The sequence below is a fragment of the Pseudonaja textilis genome, chromosome 1 (genome assembly GCF_049901715.1).
Source record: "Pseudonaja textilis isolate UNSWEBS1 chromosome 1, rPseTex1.2, whole genome shotgun sequence".
NCBI lineage: Eukaryota > Metazoa > Chordata > Lepidosauria > Squamata > Elapidae > Pseudonaja > Pseudonaja textilis.
The window spans coordinates 267202798-267223681 of record NC_141990.1 but is presented as its reverse complement, the minus strand read 5'-3'; the positions used below and the strand labels follow the sequence as shown (position 1 = coordinate 267223681).

The 20884-nt window shown below is 37.4% G+C and overlaps 1 protein-coding gene across 3 annotated transcripts in view; it reads right to left on the bottom strand.

The window, feature by feature from the left end:
- Window positions 1-2547: 2547 nt before the first annotated feature.
- SMOC1 (SPARC related modular calcium binding 1) overlaps window positions 2548-20884 on the bottom strand; it is a 62490-nt gene continuing 44153 nt past the window's right edge. For 2 of the 3 annotated variants that reach the window (XM_087921718.1, XM_087921719.1), the window contains exons 6-13: window positions 20298-20387; window positions 19136-19216; window positions 13681-13873; window positions 11949-12031; window positions 10744-10849; window positions 8968-9215; window positions 7638-7688; window positions 2548-5042 (exon numbers count right to left, since the gene is read on the bottom strand). In XM_087921718.1, the coding sequence (XP_087777844.1) occupies window positions 5026-5042; window positions 7638-7688; window positions 8968-9215; window positions 10744-10849; window positions 11949-12031; window positions 13681-13873; window positions 19136-19216; window positions 20298-20387 (869 nt within the window). In that variant the 3' untranslated portion in view covers window positions 2548-5025. The remainder of the gene's footprint in view (window positions 5043-7637; window positions 7689-8967; window positions 9216-10743; window positions 10850-11948; window positions 12032-13680; window positions 13874-19135; window positions 19217-20297; window positions 20388-20884) is intronic. The other variant, XM_026704760.2, reaches the window with a different exon arrangement.

Below are 20884 nucleotides of genomic sequence, written 5' to 3'. Positions count from 1 at the left end.
ATCAAAAAGCACATGTACAGCAACCGAAACAAAACAAAAAGTTCTTTTCTTGCAATTTCTCTGATTGCTCCAAGTGCTGCCCTGGTAGAAGGGAAGTTAAAAGATCCCCAGTTCAAAACTGGACAGAATTTTTTTTCCCCTATTATTTTTATTTCTCTCAGGTTCTCCACTTTGCTGCTTTTCTTTTTAAATTGATTCCCCAGTGCACTGCTTCATCCTTCTTGCTGTGACTTGACATAAGAAAGGAAACTAGCAAGCTGTTGCCAATTTCATTCCAACTCTCAAATAGCTAAGTAAGCCTGGGGAAAAAATATCACTGCCTTTTGCTAGGACTGGGGAAGAGATAACCTACCTAGCTAAACAAAACATTTCAGCAGTCTATTGAAAGGTAGTTTTTTTTAAAAAAAAATAAATAAATCTAAGCAGAAGTGCTTTTCCCACAGTAGATGTAAGTATTAAACAAAACCAAAGGCCTATTTTGATAATGCGTAACCATCCGCATGATTAAAGAGCTGTAATAAAAGATCTGATGGATCGCGTTAATTCTTCTGATTTAGTGAAAGAACCGGTGGGTAACATGGACTCTTCGGGGAAATGAATGGTTGTGCATTTAACCCTAGGAAGATTCTGAAAGGGGAATGAAGTTTTATAGCCTAAATTAAAATGGCTGTGGAGGACCCGAGCAGAACCAGAAGGGGCAGGTCATTCCTGTCAATTAGAACGTAGCATTTCCCGACGTGACAATGAAATACAGAGGAGAAACCAGATATCTGCCTTTCTTCTATCGGATATACTAGTTTTGAGACAATAAAGGAAGTCAAGAGATAGAGGTTGTGTTTGCAAGCAAAACATGCAAATCTGGCCTTAGTGTGAGTATTGTTGCAGTTTGTAAATCACGCTTCCTAGCTTAAGGGTGAAAAATGTACCGTTATTGCTTAGACTTAAACCTTTGTGGATTTAGCTGTTATTCCCTTTTATAGGAGAGCTCACTGATTTTATTTTCCAAAGTTTCCCAAATTCATCTTGAGTTTGCTATAGCTCTATCAGTTACATATTTGTTTGTCTGCTTGCTTCTTTTGGACCACTGGCACATTGTCTTTAGGCATTCTGTTTTTCTGATGAAGCAAAGAAACTTCTGCTGGCATGAATGAAATTGACTAAGCCATTCAGTAAACCAGCGTAGAGTATCTGGCTTGTTGTTCCAAACAATCATTTGTATCTACTTGCTCTGAATCAGACTTCAAGAGGGGATTAGCAAATATTGGCTCCCTCACATTACACAAACTCAAGACTCACACAATTTTCAAAAAGGCCTCTGAACCACAGGTGGTATTCAGCAGGTTCTAACCAGTTTTGGAGAACCGGTAGCGGAAATTTTGAGTAGTTTGGAGAACCGGCAAGTATCACCTCTGACTGGCCCCACCTCCATCTATTCTCTGCCTCCTGAGTCCCAGCTGATCGGCTGGGTCTTCTTTTGTTGCCCTGCACAGGAGAATGGAGCTGGAAAGCAGGTTAGTGGGGTGGGGAGGGAATGGGGATTTTACAGTATCCTTCCCCGGCTACACCCACCAAGCCATGCCCACAGAACCGGTAGTAAAAAAATTTGAATCCTACCACTTCTCTGAACACCGCACTTTTTTTAGCCAGACAAGAAAAATATCAGATATGAATTAATCATTAAACTGGAAGCAGGGGATAGTAAAAAGTAGCACCATGCAGTGCTTCTATTGGCAGCTTCTAATAGCAACCGCATCCTTTTTCAGGAAGGTGCATCCGCCTTTCCCTGGTGCAGTTTTGGGGGAAAAGATGTTTGGTTTAAGGACTTTCTCTAAGCAGGCCAGAAACATGGTTTTTTTTTTCAAAGCTTTAATAAAATCTCCAATTAAAAATAATATAGATCATGCCTTTTCTAGCTGTCATCATGAAACAAAATAAGAAAATTATTCCAGGGAATTATCACTGAAGAAAGTAATAGCCAAATATCCATTCCACACCCATTAGAAAGGTCCAGGATTATTTGTCTCTCACACACTATTAACATGAAATATGCTTTCCTGCTTGTATTTTCCTAAAGATTGTCCTTGCTTATTTACAGACATCTATAAGATCCAGTCAAGACTGATTTCCACTTGTACGCTGCTGTTTTTTTACTACTATTACATTCCTCCCACCCCCAATAATCCACTAGGTGGAAAAAAGACACCACAATGAACTCTGTTAGCAGAAGGATCCTCCATATACATAACCTTACAGATGGACATCCAAGACCCCTGGGGAACTGAGATGTTTTTCTTTTAAATAGAAAGAATGTTAGCATAAATAGAAGATGGAAAGAAATTTCATGGCAGAAAACAGTATCAAGTTTCTAATTACTTGGATGTGGGAGAACCAAGAAAAGATATTATCATTTCAATGCATGGCCATAAAAGTGATTACTGCTGGGTCACAGAAAAAAGGATGAGGCAGACTTTGGTCTAAATTCAACCAAAAACCTTCATGCAAAGGGTATGCATCTTAATGAGGAAATTATGAAATCCGCCGTTGTGAAAAGGTTTATGTATCTTTATTAATTTGTTGAGACTTATGTGTTGCTCTAACCCAACAGGTTCTGAAAGAAGTTCCTTTGAAGAACAACTACCAAACTAAGAGTCACTGAGCAGATACCCTTTGACAGAACTAAACCACTTTCATTTTCACAAAATAGCAAGACAAAGTGACAGAAGAATTTGGCATTGTCTCTGATTCTCTGGCATGGTTAAGGATAAGTGTAAAGGGCTGAGGGGAAGGCCCGTGTGAACAGAAACACTTTTAACAACATTCTCTACAAATTGTTCTTCATTCATATGGACAAAATAGACTTTATACACTACATATTCAAACGAAGTAATTTGAATGCATACAGAATAAGTGTTGTGGACAAAAGAAAGGAAAAAGAACACAGTATGCAAAGTAGAGTTCAAAGACACATTCATAGCATGTGATACATCAGAGAAGCCAGCAGGGGGTGCTGGCGATCCACAAGACAAAAATTCATTTTACAGTAAATCTGTGAAATGGTTCAACCCAGATTTTAAAATGTTTTTGCTCAGTTTCAAACTTCCACTTGTGTATAGTAAACTTTCAAGATCCGCAATCCAAAAAGTCATTGTTGCAACTCGCTCTTGATTTCCCTAAACCCGTGATGGTGAACCTATGGCACACATGCCACAAGTGGCATGAAGAGCCATTTGTGCTGGCATGCGAGCCACAGGCAAACTTACCTTACTGCACATGCATGTGCCTCACAGCTGATTTTTGGCTGGTTTGAGGCCTTTTTCAGCCGCCCAGAGGCTTGGAAAAAGCGTCTGCAAGGATTTTCAGGCCGAATAGGCCTGTTTTGTCACTTCCTATAATACCGGAAGTGACAAAACAGGCTTATTATTTGGCCTGAAAAGCCTTGCAGAGGCTTTTTCCAAGCCTCTGGGAGGCTGAAAAAGGCCTCAAACCAGCCGAAAAATCAGCTATGAGGTGCAGTGCAGGTAAGGGGGTGGCGGGGGGGTGGGGATTGCGCGGTCATGCGCAGGGGGCATGGGGGGATGCACACTGCATTCTGGATGCTGACACGCAAGTGCGCATGTGCTAATGCGCGCACAATTTTTGGCACAGGAGCCCAAAAGGTTAACCACCACTGCCCTAAACACTAAAACAGCCAGGACCAAGAAATTAAGAATATAAGCAGTGAGATTCCAACTGGACTGGACCTGGTCTGAACCCCAGTTGTCTGTCTTCACAATGGTCAACTGGTAGGCACAACAATATGGAACACTTCACACAAAATAAATTCCAAAGTCCTCTCTTGTTCCGAACTGAAGGGATATTCCTTCTGAATGGGAAAAAAAACCCCTTCCTATCAATAGGAACAGCTCACTCAAGGAACCAAGTATCCAGGCTGGCCTCTGGTATCCAGGAGGTGCTCAAGCCAGGGTTATGACAGCGATTTTGTGAGGCTGCTTTATTTTGGATTCCTGAACTGGGAGGAGATTTTGTCTCATTTTTGCTGCCTGTGAACCCTGGATATGCTGGCTAAACATGTGTACATTAAACTCCAACGATGTCTGGAGTGCCATGAAGTTCCCACCCACATTTACAATTTAATACTGCTCATTTTTACATTTCTGGAATATTCCTCAAATCAGCAATCCCCAACCTTTCTGGCTCAGCGGACTGGCAGCAGCAGTAGTGGCAGGAGGAGTGCACGCCTGCCGCTTGTGCAAATGGAGCTTCACATACTCACATACCAGCCACATGTGCATCCCAGGGCAGTAGCTCTTTTGAATTCTGCTGTATAGTGCAGTGTTGGGAGTTTTCAATTCAACGTGTGGAGGGTAAAGGATGTGTTTGTGTTTATTTTCATGGTCATGATGTGCACTGAAGATGGTGTTTGATTTCGTTGTACGAGGTGCAATGACAATAAACTAAACTAAACTAAACTAAGCAGTTTACAGAGTCAGCCTATTGCCCCCAACAATCTGGGTCCTCATTTTATCCACCTCGGAAGGATGGAAGGCTGAGTCAACCTTGAATGAATGTAATGAACGTAACGAAGGAAGAACTTATAACACTTAACAAAGATTGGGGTGGCGTTAGAAGACACTCCTATCCAGGAAGAAAATTCCTGAATTTGATCCGCCTCTTAAAAAGGAAACAAAGGAAACAAAAACTGGGCAGGAATCAAATAGTCATCCTACAACCAACAGAAAATCACTGTGTAATTTACATTTTATGTACAGCATATTAAACATTTTTTCAAGTCCAGGCAATCCTCAAGATTTAAATCACAAGTAGATCTTCAGTTTTCTTTCCAAATTCCAATGGTCTTTTCTTCAGATTACTAAAAAAAAAAACCTGTAGACAATTTTCTTTTCTTTTTTTAAGAAAGTGCAAATGTTGTGACTGCCACTTCTGCTATACTGGGTGTTGCCAGTCCCACATGTTTTCAGATGGCCATGCATCCGATCTCCTTCTGTCCATCCATGGCATATCCTCTTAGACAAGACGTCCTACTGAAGTTGTAGACAGAGAAGAAAACAAAAGGTGAAAAACCGATTAAATCCTATTAAAAGTAATCAATTGATTAAGAGATCCAGTTTGGTGTAGTGGTTAAGACAGCAGGCTAGAAATTAGGAGACTGAGAATTCTAGTCCTGAGTAGGCACAAAGCCAGCTGGCTCAATCACAGCCTCTCAGCCCTAGGAAGTAGATAATGGAAAACCACTTCCAGAAAATGTTGTCAAGAAAACTTCACGGATTGGTTGAGGCAGTCGCCAGGACTTAGGATTGACTAGAAGGCCTGAATTTTTTTTAGTAAAGTTCATGAGATTTCTCCCACTGAATAAGTAATGAGTGTAGTACTTTTATTAGAAACAGTAAGACTGCCAAAACAATTAGGGTATATGACCAGAGACCTTGAATATTGCATATAGATCATATAGATATACAGAGCAAACTTCTAAAGATTTTCTTTAGAATATACAGATTGTGATTTGCATTTAATTAAGAAAAAAAAACCACAAGCTTTGGAATGATGCTTCATTTCCAAAGGAGATTCTAACAGCTACGTAACCTGCCTTAGAGATGGCCTCCAATTTTAAACATATTTAAAACCTTTTAATATTTAATATTTAATTTTAAATATAAAGACTTGTAGAAGATTCACTGCAAGAGAAGCATTCTGCATAGCTAAAATTAGATTAATTTCTTCTGGAAAGCAGCACCCTTTACCAACTTCACTCATTTGAAAAGTGTTTCTGATTTCCACAGAGGGATTTTCAGGTTCAACAAAAATGGGGTAGCTTTTTTTCACTTTGCACAAATATTAAAGTGTCATGAATAAACATCAGGTCAGTCAAACGCACATCAGAATAAATCTAATCATCTACCTGAGTAGGTCAGGCAGAATTTTGGTCTGTCAGGTTTTTCAATACTTTTTTAAGAATGTCTATTTATAGAGTTCTGTACCTGTTTCCATTCTCTGACACTTCCTCCTCAGGTGCAAAGCTTTCAATAGTCATTTCCCAAGCAATCTGTTTTTACATAGTTCCTTAATGCTATTCTTTCATTCATAACTTATACCAAGGTAAGTCCTTGTTTGAAATAAAGCTCTCTTTTTATATGCTTACTTTCGCAGAAACATGCTCTTTTTCAGGCATATATCTCACAAAAAACATGTGTTTATGATTACGTTAATTTAAAATAATTACAATAATTTACACTTAAAAAAAAAAGAATCGTAATTCCTTCCCTACTGCCTATACCATCTTGGATTGACAAAAGCAGGATGCAATGAAGCTGTAAAAAGCAGCATAGAATTAACATTAAGGTAGGCACATAATCATGTAGTGTTTAGTGTAACACATCGTGAAGCGTTAATACCACTTTATAATGCCTTGGTAAGGCATTCTGGTTCAACAAAAAAGGGGTATACTGCATTCAGTTTTGGTTGCCGTGATGTAAAAAAGATGTTGAGACTCTAGAAAGAGTGCAAAGAAGAGCAACAAAGATGATTAGGGGACTGGAGGCTAAAACATAAGAATGGTTGCAGGAACTGGGTATGTCTAGTTTAATGAAAAGAAGGACTAAGAACATGATAGCAGTGTTCCAATATCTCAGGAACTCCCACAAAGAAGGAGGAGTCAAGCTATTCTCCAAAGCACCTGAAGGCAGGACAAGAAGCAATGGGTGGAAACTAATCAAGGAGAGAAACAACTTAGAACTAAGGAGAAATTTCTTGACAGTTAGAACAATTAATCAGTGGAACAATTTACCCACAAAAGTTGTGACTGCTCCAACACTGGAAGTTTTTAAGAAGAGATTGGACAACCATTTGTCTGAAATCGTGCAGGGTTTCCTGCCTAAGCAGGAGGTTGGACTAGAAGACCTCCAAGGTGCCTTCCAACTCTGTTATCCTATTCTATTTTAAATGTAGAGAATCAAACTAGTTGTTAGTTGTGGTTTAAAAAACAAAAGGAAAGTTTTCAATGCTGTATTTTACAGCTTTGCTCATTGATTAAAAAGTGAATGAGCATAACATTTGCAGAATCCAATCTGGGTTGGGCACTAGGACTAGAGGTTTAGTTCTCTGAGCTTTTGGGCTTGTGCTGGAGCCCAATGGGTCCAAAAGCTCAGAAAACTAAACTTCTAGTCCCAGTGACTGACCCAGATTGAATCCTGCAACATTATCCTGGGACACGTATATTTGCCTTCAGCCAAGCATAATTTTTGGTAGGTAATTGCAAACTTCTTCTACCATATTCTTAATAATTGTTTCCTTTACCCTTCGCTACTTAACTGAAAAGCAAGCAAAAATATTATTTGGATATTATTGAAACAATTTATGTAATTTAAGTATACCAAGTTGAATAGATTGTTGTAAGATAAATAATCAATAAAAACCATTCAATAAGGCCCTTTCAAATCAGAATCATTTGAAGAAAGATGAAAATTGAGCCTCCTTCTCTGGTTTTCTTGACCTAAACAAGGCAACCCAAGCTGGTGTGTTAAGTTTGCTACTCTGTGTAGCATCCGCTTAAAATATCCCAAGTGGCAAATTATGAAAGATTTAGGCATAGGAAGGTGATCAAAGCAATAAAAACTACTTACTGAAAGGATTAACGCCTTGCCTTTTTCCATGTGGGAAGCTGCCAATGCTGCCTGCAAATATAAAGAATATTCTTTTGTCTATTAACTCTAGATATTGGTCCTGTGAATGCTTTAAGAAGATACAAAGACTAATCTGCCGATGATAATTGAAATACTTCTAACTAGAATTAGGAAGTGCATTAAACCAATTTCTTGCCTGTGATATTTCAGTTTTAGAAAACTAGTAAATGTAAATCCATATAATGAGCCACTTACTCAAAGAACATCACAAGGCCAATTTTATGTTAAGCATCTATTTTTCTGAGATCAGAGAAGTAGCAATGAATATTACTAAATCTCTTCAAAATAGGAGTGAAGTGGCTTCTCCTGTGCAATAAGCTCATTAATATCTGCAGAAAAATAAATAGAAACAGTTGGGCAACTCTGCATATAGGGCACATCCTTTTGTATTAGTAAAGGATTTTGTTTCATCCCTGACCCCAAGGTGGCATGTCTCCAGGATAGGGGTAGCAAGGGAGAGGAAGAAAATTGCTACTACAGAGTCTTTCTACAGATAAGCTGAGCTGCAAGTAATAATTTCAAAGGACCCAGTACTGTATGAAGACTGGTCATTAATTACATCCTAGAAGCCAGAGGGGTACAACATACACAATCTAGGAAATCCAGGATTGTACAAGTGAATTATTAGTCCCAGGGATTCTCTACTTAGCAGAGTGCCTCAGGGTGGGGCTTGCTTAACCTTCACCCTAACACATTGTGGTTTCAATCCAAAGAGAAAAGAAGAAATACATGTAAACAGTAGCACTTCAAAATCAGTTAAATAGCTGAAAACTCCTGACTCCTGGTGAGTCCCTACACAGGTGCATGAAGTCTTCCCAGCAACCTTTTTTTAAGAAGCGGTTTGGCTCTGTTTTCTCCCTAAGACTCAGAGTGACTGGCCCAAGGTTATCCCCCTGGCTTTGTACCTCAGGTGGGTCTAATATGTACAGTCTCCTAGTTTCTAGCCTGATGCTTTAATCACTACACCAAACCGCCTCCCTTGAAAGACATTATGAGGTATAACAACATTTTTTTGAATGGAACTCTTTCAAGGAAAATGCACACTTAACCAAAGAAATAGAACCTGTCCCCAAATGACTGAGATCGCCAGCTTCTTGGACCTTTTCTTCCCTTGAAACAACTGCCCCTTATGCACCCTCCCTTCCCTTCTCCCTCCCAACCCAAAAAGCCACAATCCCACCCAAACAAAACAACTTGGACAATAAAGTAAAACAGGCTGAATCATAAAGCCAGTTGTTCGTTCAGCTTTATCAATAAAAGACACACCAACCTTCTTCCTTCCTGACCCCCAAACAGCCTTTCAATTCCTGTAGTGAGATGGACTTGTCTTTGTTGAGATCACAGTAGTCAGTGAAGCGTCGTGTACATTTCTTAGGCTTGGCTTTCTTCTTCACGTAGCGCTTGAAGGGTTTCATCTCCCTTTTGTTGATGTCACTGCTGTTATTGTTGTCCAGCTGACTGAAGTACCAATGTACCACCCGTTCCTCCAGGGTGTGACTGGGATCAGGCTCAGAGAACCTTGGAAGACACATAATAGAATCAGGCTAGATGTCCCCACTGAGTTGATTAATTTACAAAATTCAGATCCAGCAAGATTCCAAATAGAATAGATGCATGAACCTGAACAGCATTTCTCTGTCTAGTAACTATTGTTCACGAACAAGGATTAAAATAAAACATAATCAGTGCCATGTACAGATTTAAAATATTATGCACGCACGCACACAAACGCACACTTTAATGCTGTCAAGAGCTTCAGAGAGGTGCTTTTCCCCACTGAGAGTGATCCCGGTCCCCCAGGATCCAATGGGGTTAGGGGAAAGTCTTGATCCATGGGGGTAATTTTACTATGGGGATGGGGTAAAGAGCTTCTTTTCAACTAGTATCCTCCATCAGTAATAAAATAAAAGGAAGAGAAGACATAGATATTGTTGGTGCCAATTCTGTTTTCTCACATTTCTAGCTCTTTCTCTTTTAATGCTACAATAGACATAAATGAAAAATGTAGGAAAAGCATAGGTTATGCATGAATATTTTGTGAGTTTTGAATACCAAAGAGGGATAAAGTCAGTGAGAACAAATGAAAATCCATATGAATGTGAAGAACTTATGAAGAAGGTACCTTAATATTAATTCAAGCATGTAGAAGCAATTGGGTGGCATATATCTATGCAAGCATAAACCAGCTTATATTGAGAACAGCCAACTGAGAACAGCTTTTTACTGAAAAACCAAAATCCCCAAAGTCAAGTCACATACATTCACATTTTAAGCAACTTATCAGAGTTCAGACTAAAGGTCATAAGAATAAAATTATAGGTTCAGGAGCATAAATCCACCAAAAAATGAGGAAAGGAGGGAGGAAATCTTCCTTTTCCTGAACTCTTTGTGCTGCATTACTTTTGCTTTACTTCAGTAGCAGACGTGACCCTAGCAGGAAAAAAACTGAGGTAAAATGGAAGAAGGTTCACTTGTTCTCCTTTGTAGAAAAGGGATCCATTTTATATATGAATTGTAGAAACCTTAATTATTTGTTTTTCAAGCAGCAGAAGAGAGCTTTCATAATGAAAATGGGGAGTGATACTTGGAAACATACAGGTACAGTAGTCCTCAACTTACAATCATTTATTTAATAGTGATTCAAATTAATGGCAGCTTCGAAAAAAGTCAGCTATGACCTACATACTAATTTATGACGCTTGCCATCCCATAGTCACATGATCACAATTTGTGATATTTTTTGTTGGTTTTGTTAGTGTGAATCAAATTACAACCATGATGATTCAATTTATGATCATAAAAAGATCCCGTCCCATCAGGTGAGAATTCAATTTTTCATCACAACTTACAGTGGAAATTTTGCTCCCAATTGTGATCATAAGTCAAGGACTATCTGCATATGAGGAAACCTCTTTGATTTTCATAAGACAATATACCACATAGGTTTCTACTTTGTATCATTCTCCTGCAAGTGTGTCATTGTCCAGGCTAGAAACAGGTTTTTGGGTGTCTCATTTCTATTTCACCTGAACGCTTCCAAACTCACCTTCCACCTCCAGCAGGTGCTGCTGAGTTAATAGCCTGTACCATATCTGTGGTGAGAGCATCCAGTAAACTGGTAATAAATTCTACTTTTTTCCCTTCTGGGCAACCTGGAAAAGAGAGCAACTAAGTTTAAAACAAACAGGTTTCTTTTTTTCCATATCTAACTGTTGCCATGCTGTGTTTCAGGCAGTTCTGATAAGATGTTTTCAGTAGGTTGAAACCTCAACTGATTCTTCAATAGCAGCAGGGATTTTCTTCTTCCACAGTAAATTGTACATATCATGGAGCTCTACCCAATAAGAAGGAAGCAAAGATTGATTTCTCTAAAATGCTTTTGGTTGTTCCAGTGGAATTATAATATAATTGCACAAATGCATACTGTGCATATTTTAGGTTAGCATATATTAAACCCGTCAATAGGAATAAAAAGAAGAGAACAGCAAGGGAGGTTTCATGGACACTGAAAATCAATCACACATGATCATTGGAGTTTTCAGCCCTTACAGATATTTTAAATTAACTTTTGCTAACTTCTTGGGAAGGCCCAGAAGTCTCAAACAACATGGATACTAACAATCCCAACAGAACTGTACGCTGACTGGTTGGGGAAAGCTGTTTTTTAAATCATAATGCAAATATCTCCTTATTTTTCATTAAAATGTAATCACAGGGTCCACACAATGTAGCTTCTAGTGGCAGGAATATATAGCTGTATTGGCAATTTCTACAGGTTCAAAATGTAGTGTGTCATTAGCATATTACTAAATTATACATTGCAAATACTAGAGAAAAAAAACAGGATGTCTCAGTTCCACCATGATCATAATCCAATAATGAAGTAATGTAAATTAGCAATTGCACATGCTAGAGAAAATCCTGAACAGTTATTCAACCATAATGAATACCTTCTATATTTTTTAATTCAACATTTGTACAAAGATTCCTGGAATATGAGTCAAACCAAATTGATGGGAAAGAACTAGAAATTAGGACAGCAAAAGAAACTGTTCAAGCCTAAATTAAGTTTGGTGGATACATTTTATGGTATTGTCATCAGCGCTATTCACATTATATGATGCAAAGTGATTATATAAATAAAAGATTTAACATCAAAACAAAACTCTATAGTCCACTGGCTAATTATATCCAACCAATGGGTGGGACCCCTGCTTATCCTTACCACTCTTATTATTCCTTCCTTTTTACCTGGAAGTTCTCGATCTTTGAAAGGATCATCAATTTCTGGACTTCTGGATCGAGCATTGCTTTCACATACAGGGGTCTCGTATCTAAAGAATGGAAATATTTTTTTAAAAAACCCAGCACATTCTTAAAGCATGTGTGTCAATAACTTTCATATTCTCCAACCTTGTGGCACAGCAGACTAGGGAGTTCAAAAAATTCTTTTATTTTCTATATTATCCCTTTCAAAACAATACCATATCACATTTTATTCCATGGGCATTTGAAAATGCAGATTGGGATTTTGAAAGTGTAAAAAAGTAATCAAATCTAGGAGTTGGATTTGGGGGAGACTAAATATAAGTAACTTTTCACTCTGGGACTTTTATGAAGAATTACTTCTAAAAGACCAGAAGCTGCCAGGCTGATATTTTGACTGTTGGTTACTGTATTGGGGTGATCATCACAGTGGGAAATACCATTACTGTACTATCCACCCTATTAAATAAAGTTTTTCTTCCTGAACTAATTGGGACAATCTTGGGACAGTCACAGCAGAGAACTATCCTAGATATTATGTCGTGAGGAATTTTGATTTTCATGCTGAGGTTGCCATGTCAGAAGTGGCTCAGGATTTCATGCATGCCACGGTGACAATGGACTTGTTCCATCTGATATGTTGCCTCACACAGGCAGTAGAGCACACAAAGGACTTGGCATTCAAATGGAGCCTGGGAAATAAAAGGGATGAATCTTTCTGTAACTGTCGTCATATGGAGATCACTTTCTGATCAGTTTTAGACTGCTGGTTGTTGTAGACCTCAGAAGACATAGAGCATCAGATAAAGTGGCCTGCTCCAAATGCCTGATGAATTTGGATATTTCCAAATGGGCCCAGATGAGGGAGAGCAAGTTGAAATTTAATCCAGATATGATGGAGGCACGATTAATAAAGTACATCTGAAAATTGAAGGGAAGCCTGTTTGGGATAAGGATGCACTGCCCCAGGAAAAGGACTTCACAGTTTGGGATACTTTTTGATCCCATCTGTCACTGCATTTGCTGATGGTTGGAGTGATGAGGAGGATATTTGCACAATTGCAACTAGTGCCAACTGGACAGCCATTTATCAGAAATGGTGTAGGGTCTCCTGCTTGAACGTGAGGTTGGACCAGATGATCTCAAAGGTCTCTTCCAACTCTGTTATCCTATTCTAAAAGGATTCTCTTACTAGGATGCAGTAAATATGGGCCAGAGTATTCCAACAAAAGACCCCAGGAAAATAAATAAAAGTCCAACGCCATGTATTAATCGGTTGTTTGCATGTTTGGATCATCTAAACTGAAAAGAATTATATAGGGCTGCAGTCTAATATTTGTTTCCCAATTAATAGGAAATTTAAAGAAAGTCACAAGTTTAATAAAATATAAACAATCATTAACGAATTTTATGTTGTAAATTGACACTTGGCTGGAATTAAACTAAGTAATTATAATATTTAAGTTAGCACATTTTTTTCCTCCAATTTAATCACAGATGACATTAAGCATTGATACACGCAACTCAGACACAAACAAATTAAATGGTGAATATTTTATCTTTTTCATACGTATAGAGGGAGGCTACATTTCATCATACGGTAGATTCAAAAAGGTTATCCATTCCTGATCTAAATCTTGCTTTCTCCAGCCCCCTTCCACTTCCATGCTACGATTGATTTCATATAAAGGTGAAATTGGAAGCAAATTGTTCTTACCGGGTGGAAGTGCCAGGTAGGGGGCGACCTGTGTCTACCAGAACACACCAGCAGTAGCCCGTGGACTGATGACACTGCACCGGTTTGTACAGTCCTCCAGGGGCACATTCAGGGATAACAATTCCTTCACGTGGATTCTGCTTGGCTTCCTCAAGTGCACTCTGCCTTTCTTGGTCACACGAATTAATTTTCTCTGAAAAAGAAATCACGAATTAATTGCTATTCGGGAAGTTTTACAGGAGCTTCCATCTTAGCAGCCTCACACCTCAAAAACAGAGCAAAACAAACCCCCACTTGGTTCATATATCACAATGGTGTCAAACTGGATTTCTTCCAGGACACGATCAACATTGTAGTTCTTCTCCGCGGGCCGGCCAGGTGGGGGGGGAAGCGGGGAAGGGGGGGAGACAGACGCCTCCTGCAGCACCCTACCAGCCAAAATGGGACACGTGGAGGCCCCGCCTGCCCTGTTTTGGCCAGCAGGTCTTCCTGGCGAAAAACGAGCTGTGGGGGGCACACACAGTCCCCCTATGTCCCATTTTTGCTCACAGAGGCACCACGAGCCAGTCCTTTGCTATTTTCAGGGTGGCCCCATGGGACAGATTTAAGCACCCCATGGGCTGGATCTGGCCTGCAGGCCTTGAGTTTGACACCCCGATATATCACATTACTGTAAATCAGATAGTCTGGTTTTGACTTAATGAACCACACCTATAGCTTGTTCAATAACTACTTCCTTGATTGCAACTTGCATCTTTTCTGTCAAAGAAAGCTGTGCTGTTCACTTAGTCAAATAGAAAGAAAGCAGACTGAGTAACCCTTCAATGGTTTGCTTGGGTTTTGATTCATTTGTTTTGATAATAAGAAATGGAGAAATGGATAATCCTCTACTGGAACTAAAAAATTTTTTTAGCTATACAAATCTTGAATGCATTGTTTGTGAAAAGGAAGCGTGAACATGCATGAATACAGGGCCTGATATCCTGAAATCCTGATATTTCTAACTTGTGTTTTTCTTCTTGAGAAATAAATGACACCTGATATTTCTAACTTGTGTTTTTCTTCTTGAGAAATAAATGACATGTTATTCTACGGATGACTGAATGATGGACACAGAAAAGGAAGAAGCAAATGCAGATGTTCAGCTATTAGAAGGAGGATTTGTTTCTGTCTGGCAGAAACAGACGGAAAGGACACAGGTCACAGCAACTCAAATAAAAGCACTGATGTCAGGATTTGTCTTATATTTTGTTTGTAGAATAAAAGCTGCTTCAGTTACACTCCAAATTCTATTTCAAATAAGTTTCTCAATCTCCACAGTGTTAGTGCTTTGAATAGTTGCAGCAGACCTTAAATTGGGCTTGGAAACTAATTAGAAAGCAATAAAAGGATTATTATTTAAGCATTATACGTTTTAAATAAACCTTATCGTTCAGCACTTTTAACAGCTTCTTCATACTCTTTGAAATTTCCACACATTTTCAAGGGCTAAAGATAAAGGTCCATGCCTTAAGTCTGATTCTTGATGACTGCATCCATGCGATTTTTGGCAATATTACACTTCCAAATCTGTTCACTGCCTTGGGATTTGAGCCCAAAATTTAATGTTGCTAAACGAGACATTAAGTGAATTTCACCCCATTTTGCGACCTTTGGCGCCAAGCGATTCATTAAAGTTGTTAAGTTAGTAACATGGTTGTGAAGTGAATCTGGCTTCCCATTAACTTTGCTTATCAGAAGGTTGCAAAAGCTGATCACATGACCCTGGGACACTGCAACCATCATAAATATGAACCAGTTGCCAAGCATCTGAATTTTGATCACGTGACCAAGGGAATGTTGCAAGGGACATAAGTTTGAAAAATGTTCCTACATTGTAACTGCCATTGTAACTTTGAATAGTCACTAAATGAACTTCTGTAAATTGAGGAATACCTGTACAAGTCAGGATAACTCTGCTTAACACCTAAAAACTTCTTGGTAGTAGCTTAAAATGATTATTGTGCATAGCTCAACCACTTTTCTCCAGCAAAGAGTAGATCTTTGGACTACATGCATTCAATTCTCTATATTGGTTTTAGAGTGACAAACTACAAGGCTTAGATACTGTAACAGGTAACTCTAAAGTAGTACATAGTATGTTTGGCAATACAAACTTCTCATGTGGATTAGGAATAAAGAGTAAAGACTTTGATATGTCTCCCTATTTAAGAATTCAAGCTGCATTCAAAATTACAGGGTTTCTCAGCAAAATGTACCTTTGAAGTAAAATACATCATCTCAGCATATAACCATGCAAGGGTGCATAAACCCTGCTCAGGTTATGTGTATGCATGTGCTTATTTATTTAAACTCCACTCCAATCTCAAAGGGCTCTCAGAGGTTCAGAGGTGCACAATAAATATACGCAATCAGAGTCCATAATCCATAAACTTGACTTCGCAGTCCAAACATCATCCAAAAGAGTTCCATGTGCTTCCAGAGTGCAAAGTAGAAGCCAACCCATATCTATAGGTAGGCTGTTCCAGATCAGCATTATCCCGGAGTAATAGAGCCTCTGAAGTCCATTCCTCTTTTCCTTCCTAAATCAAATCGCCCAGGCCAATTCCCATGGAAGAATGTAGGCAGCTTGGTACCAAGCCATAAAAGGATTTATGGATTAGCCACAGCATTTTAAGTTTCATCTCGAAGCCTTCACTGTTGAAGGGTGGGTCATAAATGCCAGTATTTTCTCCAAAATCTTCCATGTACTTTGGAACTGAAATTAATTCAAATTAATGTATATTTCAATCATGTCAGTAAAATTATACATATGGCAGTTATTTTTACACTAGAAATGCAAAGTCTTTCCTTCAAATGTAATTCAATTTGAATTCTACAATCTCAAAGCATTTTAATTTTTGTCATTTTCTATGACTTTCTCTATTTTATTGTCTCACCACTTCTTGCATGCAGGCAAATGGTATTTCTTGCTGAATCTTCCAGTGTACCATTCTTGCTACTTTGTCATGCCATTGTTTGTAGTCAGTTTGTGCAATCTTCTTGCAACAGCTGATAAGGTGGTCCACTGATTTTTCAGCTTCTTTGCAGAGGCAGCATTTGCTATCTGTAGCTGTCTTCTCAATTCTGGTTTTCTATCGATTTATTCTTAAAGCTTGGTCTTCTGTAGCCAGAATCAACTCCTCTGTTTCTTTTATCAATGTTCCATTTTTTAGCCATTGAGAAATCTTATTATATCTGCTTTGTCTATTTTTTTTAATATATTGGCCATGTCATGTTTTGCTTTCCCATGTCTATTTTCTATTCTTCGTTTGGTATTCTTGAAGGCCAATTTGATCTCTCCAATACTCAGTAAGTCTTCCTGGTATACTAACTTCAGTGCATCTTCTTCTCTATCCTTCAGATATTCTTCCAATGTCCTTTCTTCTGTCTTCTTCAACTGCCTGGTGCATTTGCAACATTCCACACCCATATTTTCCTTGGTAAGAAGCCATGATTCACTGCCATTATTTTTCAGGACTTCCTATCCAGGAAGTTCTGCTTGAGTCCACTATTCCAGCTATGTATCTAATAATTGCAATTAATTATTATTTGTATTAATTGCCTTGACTGTGGACTTTAAGATCTTGTTTAGTCAAATGTATTCATTTCTAACCTTCTTTTTAACTTCAGTGTTTATTATTATTATCAATTAATTCTTGAATTTTCCATGCTTAGTTCACATGACAAAAACATTTATGTCAATTTATGTTTTTAGTTTACAAAAGGTATCCAAATGATTTTTGAATGCCAGAGCAGAACATGATCAAATAGCACAGTTCCAGAAATAAAAGCCAAGGCTGAGGTGATTTTTTTTAAAAAAAAAGACAAACATATACCTGTATCCAGCTTCTAACCTTAATAGATTACTCAGTCTTCCTTTCAAATAACGTAATGTACAAATCATTAGCAACTGTAACATATTTACCTGACTGCTACTGCTGGCTTTCATAGCGCAGTTTATATTTCCATTTGTCTCATCATTACATCATCCTGTGGTTTTCTTTAAAGGCTAAGAGTGTAGAATGACTACATGCTTGAAACCTGTCTTTAACCAAACTCAAATAATTTCACAATACAAGAAACTAAGGAAAAAGTCCAAGGCTTTTACAGAAGAAGTTGTTATATAATCCAAATAATATATTCTAGGAGAGTTAAGAAACTACCAGGGGACGGAATAATAATCTGTAAATGATCAAGTATGTGTTATTTATCCTTGCACTGTGAGTCACAAGAAATTGCTATCTCCATCTATGACAGATATGAATCCCACTGTTTCCTAGCCAATGTAGTTCTATACACAAATGAGAACATTATATTTTGTGGTGTAAATTCAGTGTGTGTGTGTGTGTGTGTGTGTGTGTGTGTGTACCACTGGATTCTGGAATGCTCTTCCAAATAAGGATATAGGGATTTATAAATGGAAATAATTTAATACTTTATTCTATAAAAATATTGTTTTAAGAACACATCGTTTTACAACTAAAATTTGTTGCAGTCATTAAGATGCAGCAAAATAAGTCTACCCTTGAAGGTATAATTCCAATGTTAGAGTAACATGAAGCAAACAAGTTTAGAAAATAGAACTTATACTAATTTAGTATAAGTTTTATTTTCTAAACTTGTTTGCTTCATTCCTTAAAATGGAAAACATGATAAAAATCCAACCACAAACAAGAAATTGAAGTCCTTACTCCAGAGGTAGCAGAAGCTTCCTTTCATAGTAAAGATTGACTATCCAGATGATATGATGCTCAAGAATGACTCACACTAAACATGAGTGCCAGACCTACGCTGAAAAGATACACCTCGGTCATTGTTTAAATCCAAATTTTAAAAAGGAAGATAAAAACTAATATAAGCTAATATGCAATAAGAAAAAAGAGAAAGTAAAATGTGAAAAAGGGGAGGGGGGAGTGAAACAAAAATAGAAAAGAAAGAAGAGAGATACAAAGAAATTCTTCTAATTTTCTTTATAGCAGTTATAGCTACAATTATAAATTTACATAACTCTCTTCTATCATCTATCCTATAATCTATAATATAAAAATGTTCATTTTTTTCCTGCTTCACACAAAATATCTATAAGGGGATTTCTAGTCAGCAATAAATGTATATAATTTTCTTTTCTCTGATTAAAAAGTCAATTTAGCTATCCCTGAAAATCCCATCATTTTCACCAACCAGTCCTCCATTGTGGGTAATGACAAATCTTTCCATCCATTTGCATATGATAACCTCACTGCCTAAATTTTTAGCCTGTCTTATATTTTTTAAAACTTTTTTCACTTTTTTCTGTTTCAAATTTCAATAAAACTTTATTTATTTAGCAATTTTGTGTTCAACATTTATATAAAAATAAGGATATACATATACCTTTTCCCTTTAATTTTAAATCTTTTTTTTAAAGCATTACCTGAATTTTTCATACTAGAGCTGTTCAGTTTGGAATCTTTGATGACCAAGTGTTTAATCCAAAGTGTAGGGGCTGTAATTTCTGAAACACAAAGAAAGGCTTAATTTTAAAAAAAGGTTATTATTTGTAATAAAAGTACAATGAGACCCATGAGATAATCATAATAAAACACAGTGCAAATTAAAAGCATATTAAACAAAATACCAATATATGTAGGGAGGTATATAGGGAGGTAAGGAGGGAGGGAGGGAAGTAGATAAGACAATCAGAGAGTAAAAAACATTTTATTTTCAAAAGCATTGTGTGCAATGTCTCAACATGTCCCATTTTAAATTGCAAGCCTGCCGTTTCGTGTATGAAGGGGGCAACCTTGAGATTTCTGAAGAATTAAGAAATAACTTGAGATAGGTATTTTGTATTCAGAATAGAGGCTTTGTAGGTGTTTTAGCAAAATTTAAAATTATATCATGTAACCCAAATTTCTTTCCTAAATGTCAAAATTCCCATTTGTAGAGTCAGAAACAACTTAGTTAAGCTCAGCCTTTCAAAAACTCCTCCTACTAGTGCCTTGAGATTCAGTAGTTGAAAAAAAACACCCATTTTCTAAGCTGTAGCCCAGAGCTATAATATTGCACAACTTGTTTAATTCAGCAGTTTTTATTTACTAATTTTCTTCCTCTGTGTTGACATATGGACCAACATAGTTTTTCAAAATTACTCACCATAAATCCACTAGCTGAAATACTCAGTCATATTGCACGTCATATAATAAATATTTAGCAATAACAGTATATCTTTTAGTAACTACTTATATACAGACATAATAACAATCTTTGAAGGAATACCAGTACAGCATTTTAATCTGATAAATCTATTTATTCTTGGCTTACAAATACCAAAAAATACAGTATACACCAAGAAAATAGTACATGAACTATGTAGCACAATATTAATTTTCTTTTGCCGTTATGTCACAAAAATCATCTCACCGTGATTCCAACCCATCCATAAAGAAATAATGTGCATAAAAAAGCAATTATTTAAAACCACGATTTGTCTTAAAGTAAGATTTAAAGTAAGATCATACCTGACATTTTCTTTACAGAACTTTACATTTGGGGACTGGATAATTTTTTTTAAACGCTACTTCAGAGTTTCTTACCTTCTCCATCCAAAACTGGTTGTGTTTCCATGGTGGGTGTTGGTTTTGAACCATCATCTGAATTGAGAGTTAAAAAAAATTGAAAAGAAACTACCATTATTGAGGTAAATACTATCTACTCTCCAGTACTGTTGAATAATTTGGGATTTTTACATGGCCCGGCCAAGTCCATCAGAAGAAAATCAGACATTCACAGAGACAGGAAAAAAAGTACAAATCAGAATATAAAGGCAAAGGTACTTTATGGAACTGGCTAAAAGATTAGCAAAATACTGAAATACTTCTTTAATTCTATTTTTTAAATTAGATAATATTCCCACTTATACTTTTATCATCAACAACTTCTGTATTGCTGAAGTATGAAAATCATGCAGGTGCACTAAGTTTATCTCACATAATTTAGCTCTTCCTATGGACCTTCCTATGGACCTCTTCTTAATAAAGATGTTACATGATTTTGTGGATATAATCTTCTCAAAGTTTCTGGGAATGCAGTCCATTCACAAACTCACTGCACCAAAATGCTAATTTGGATTTATGGAGGCTTTCCCATCCTGATAAATAATGGACAGGAGAATTGGAACAAA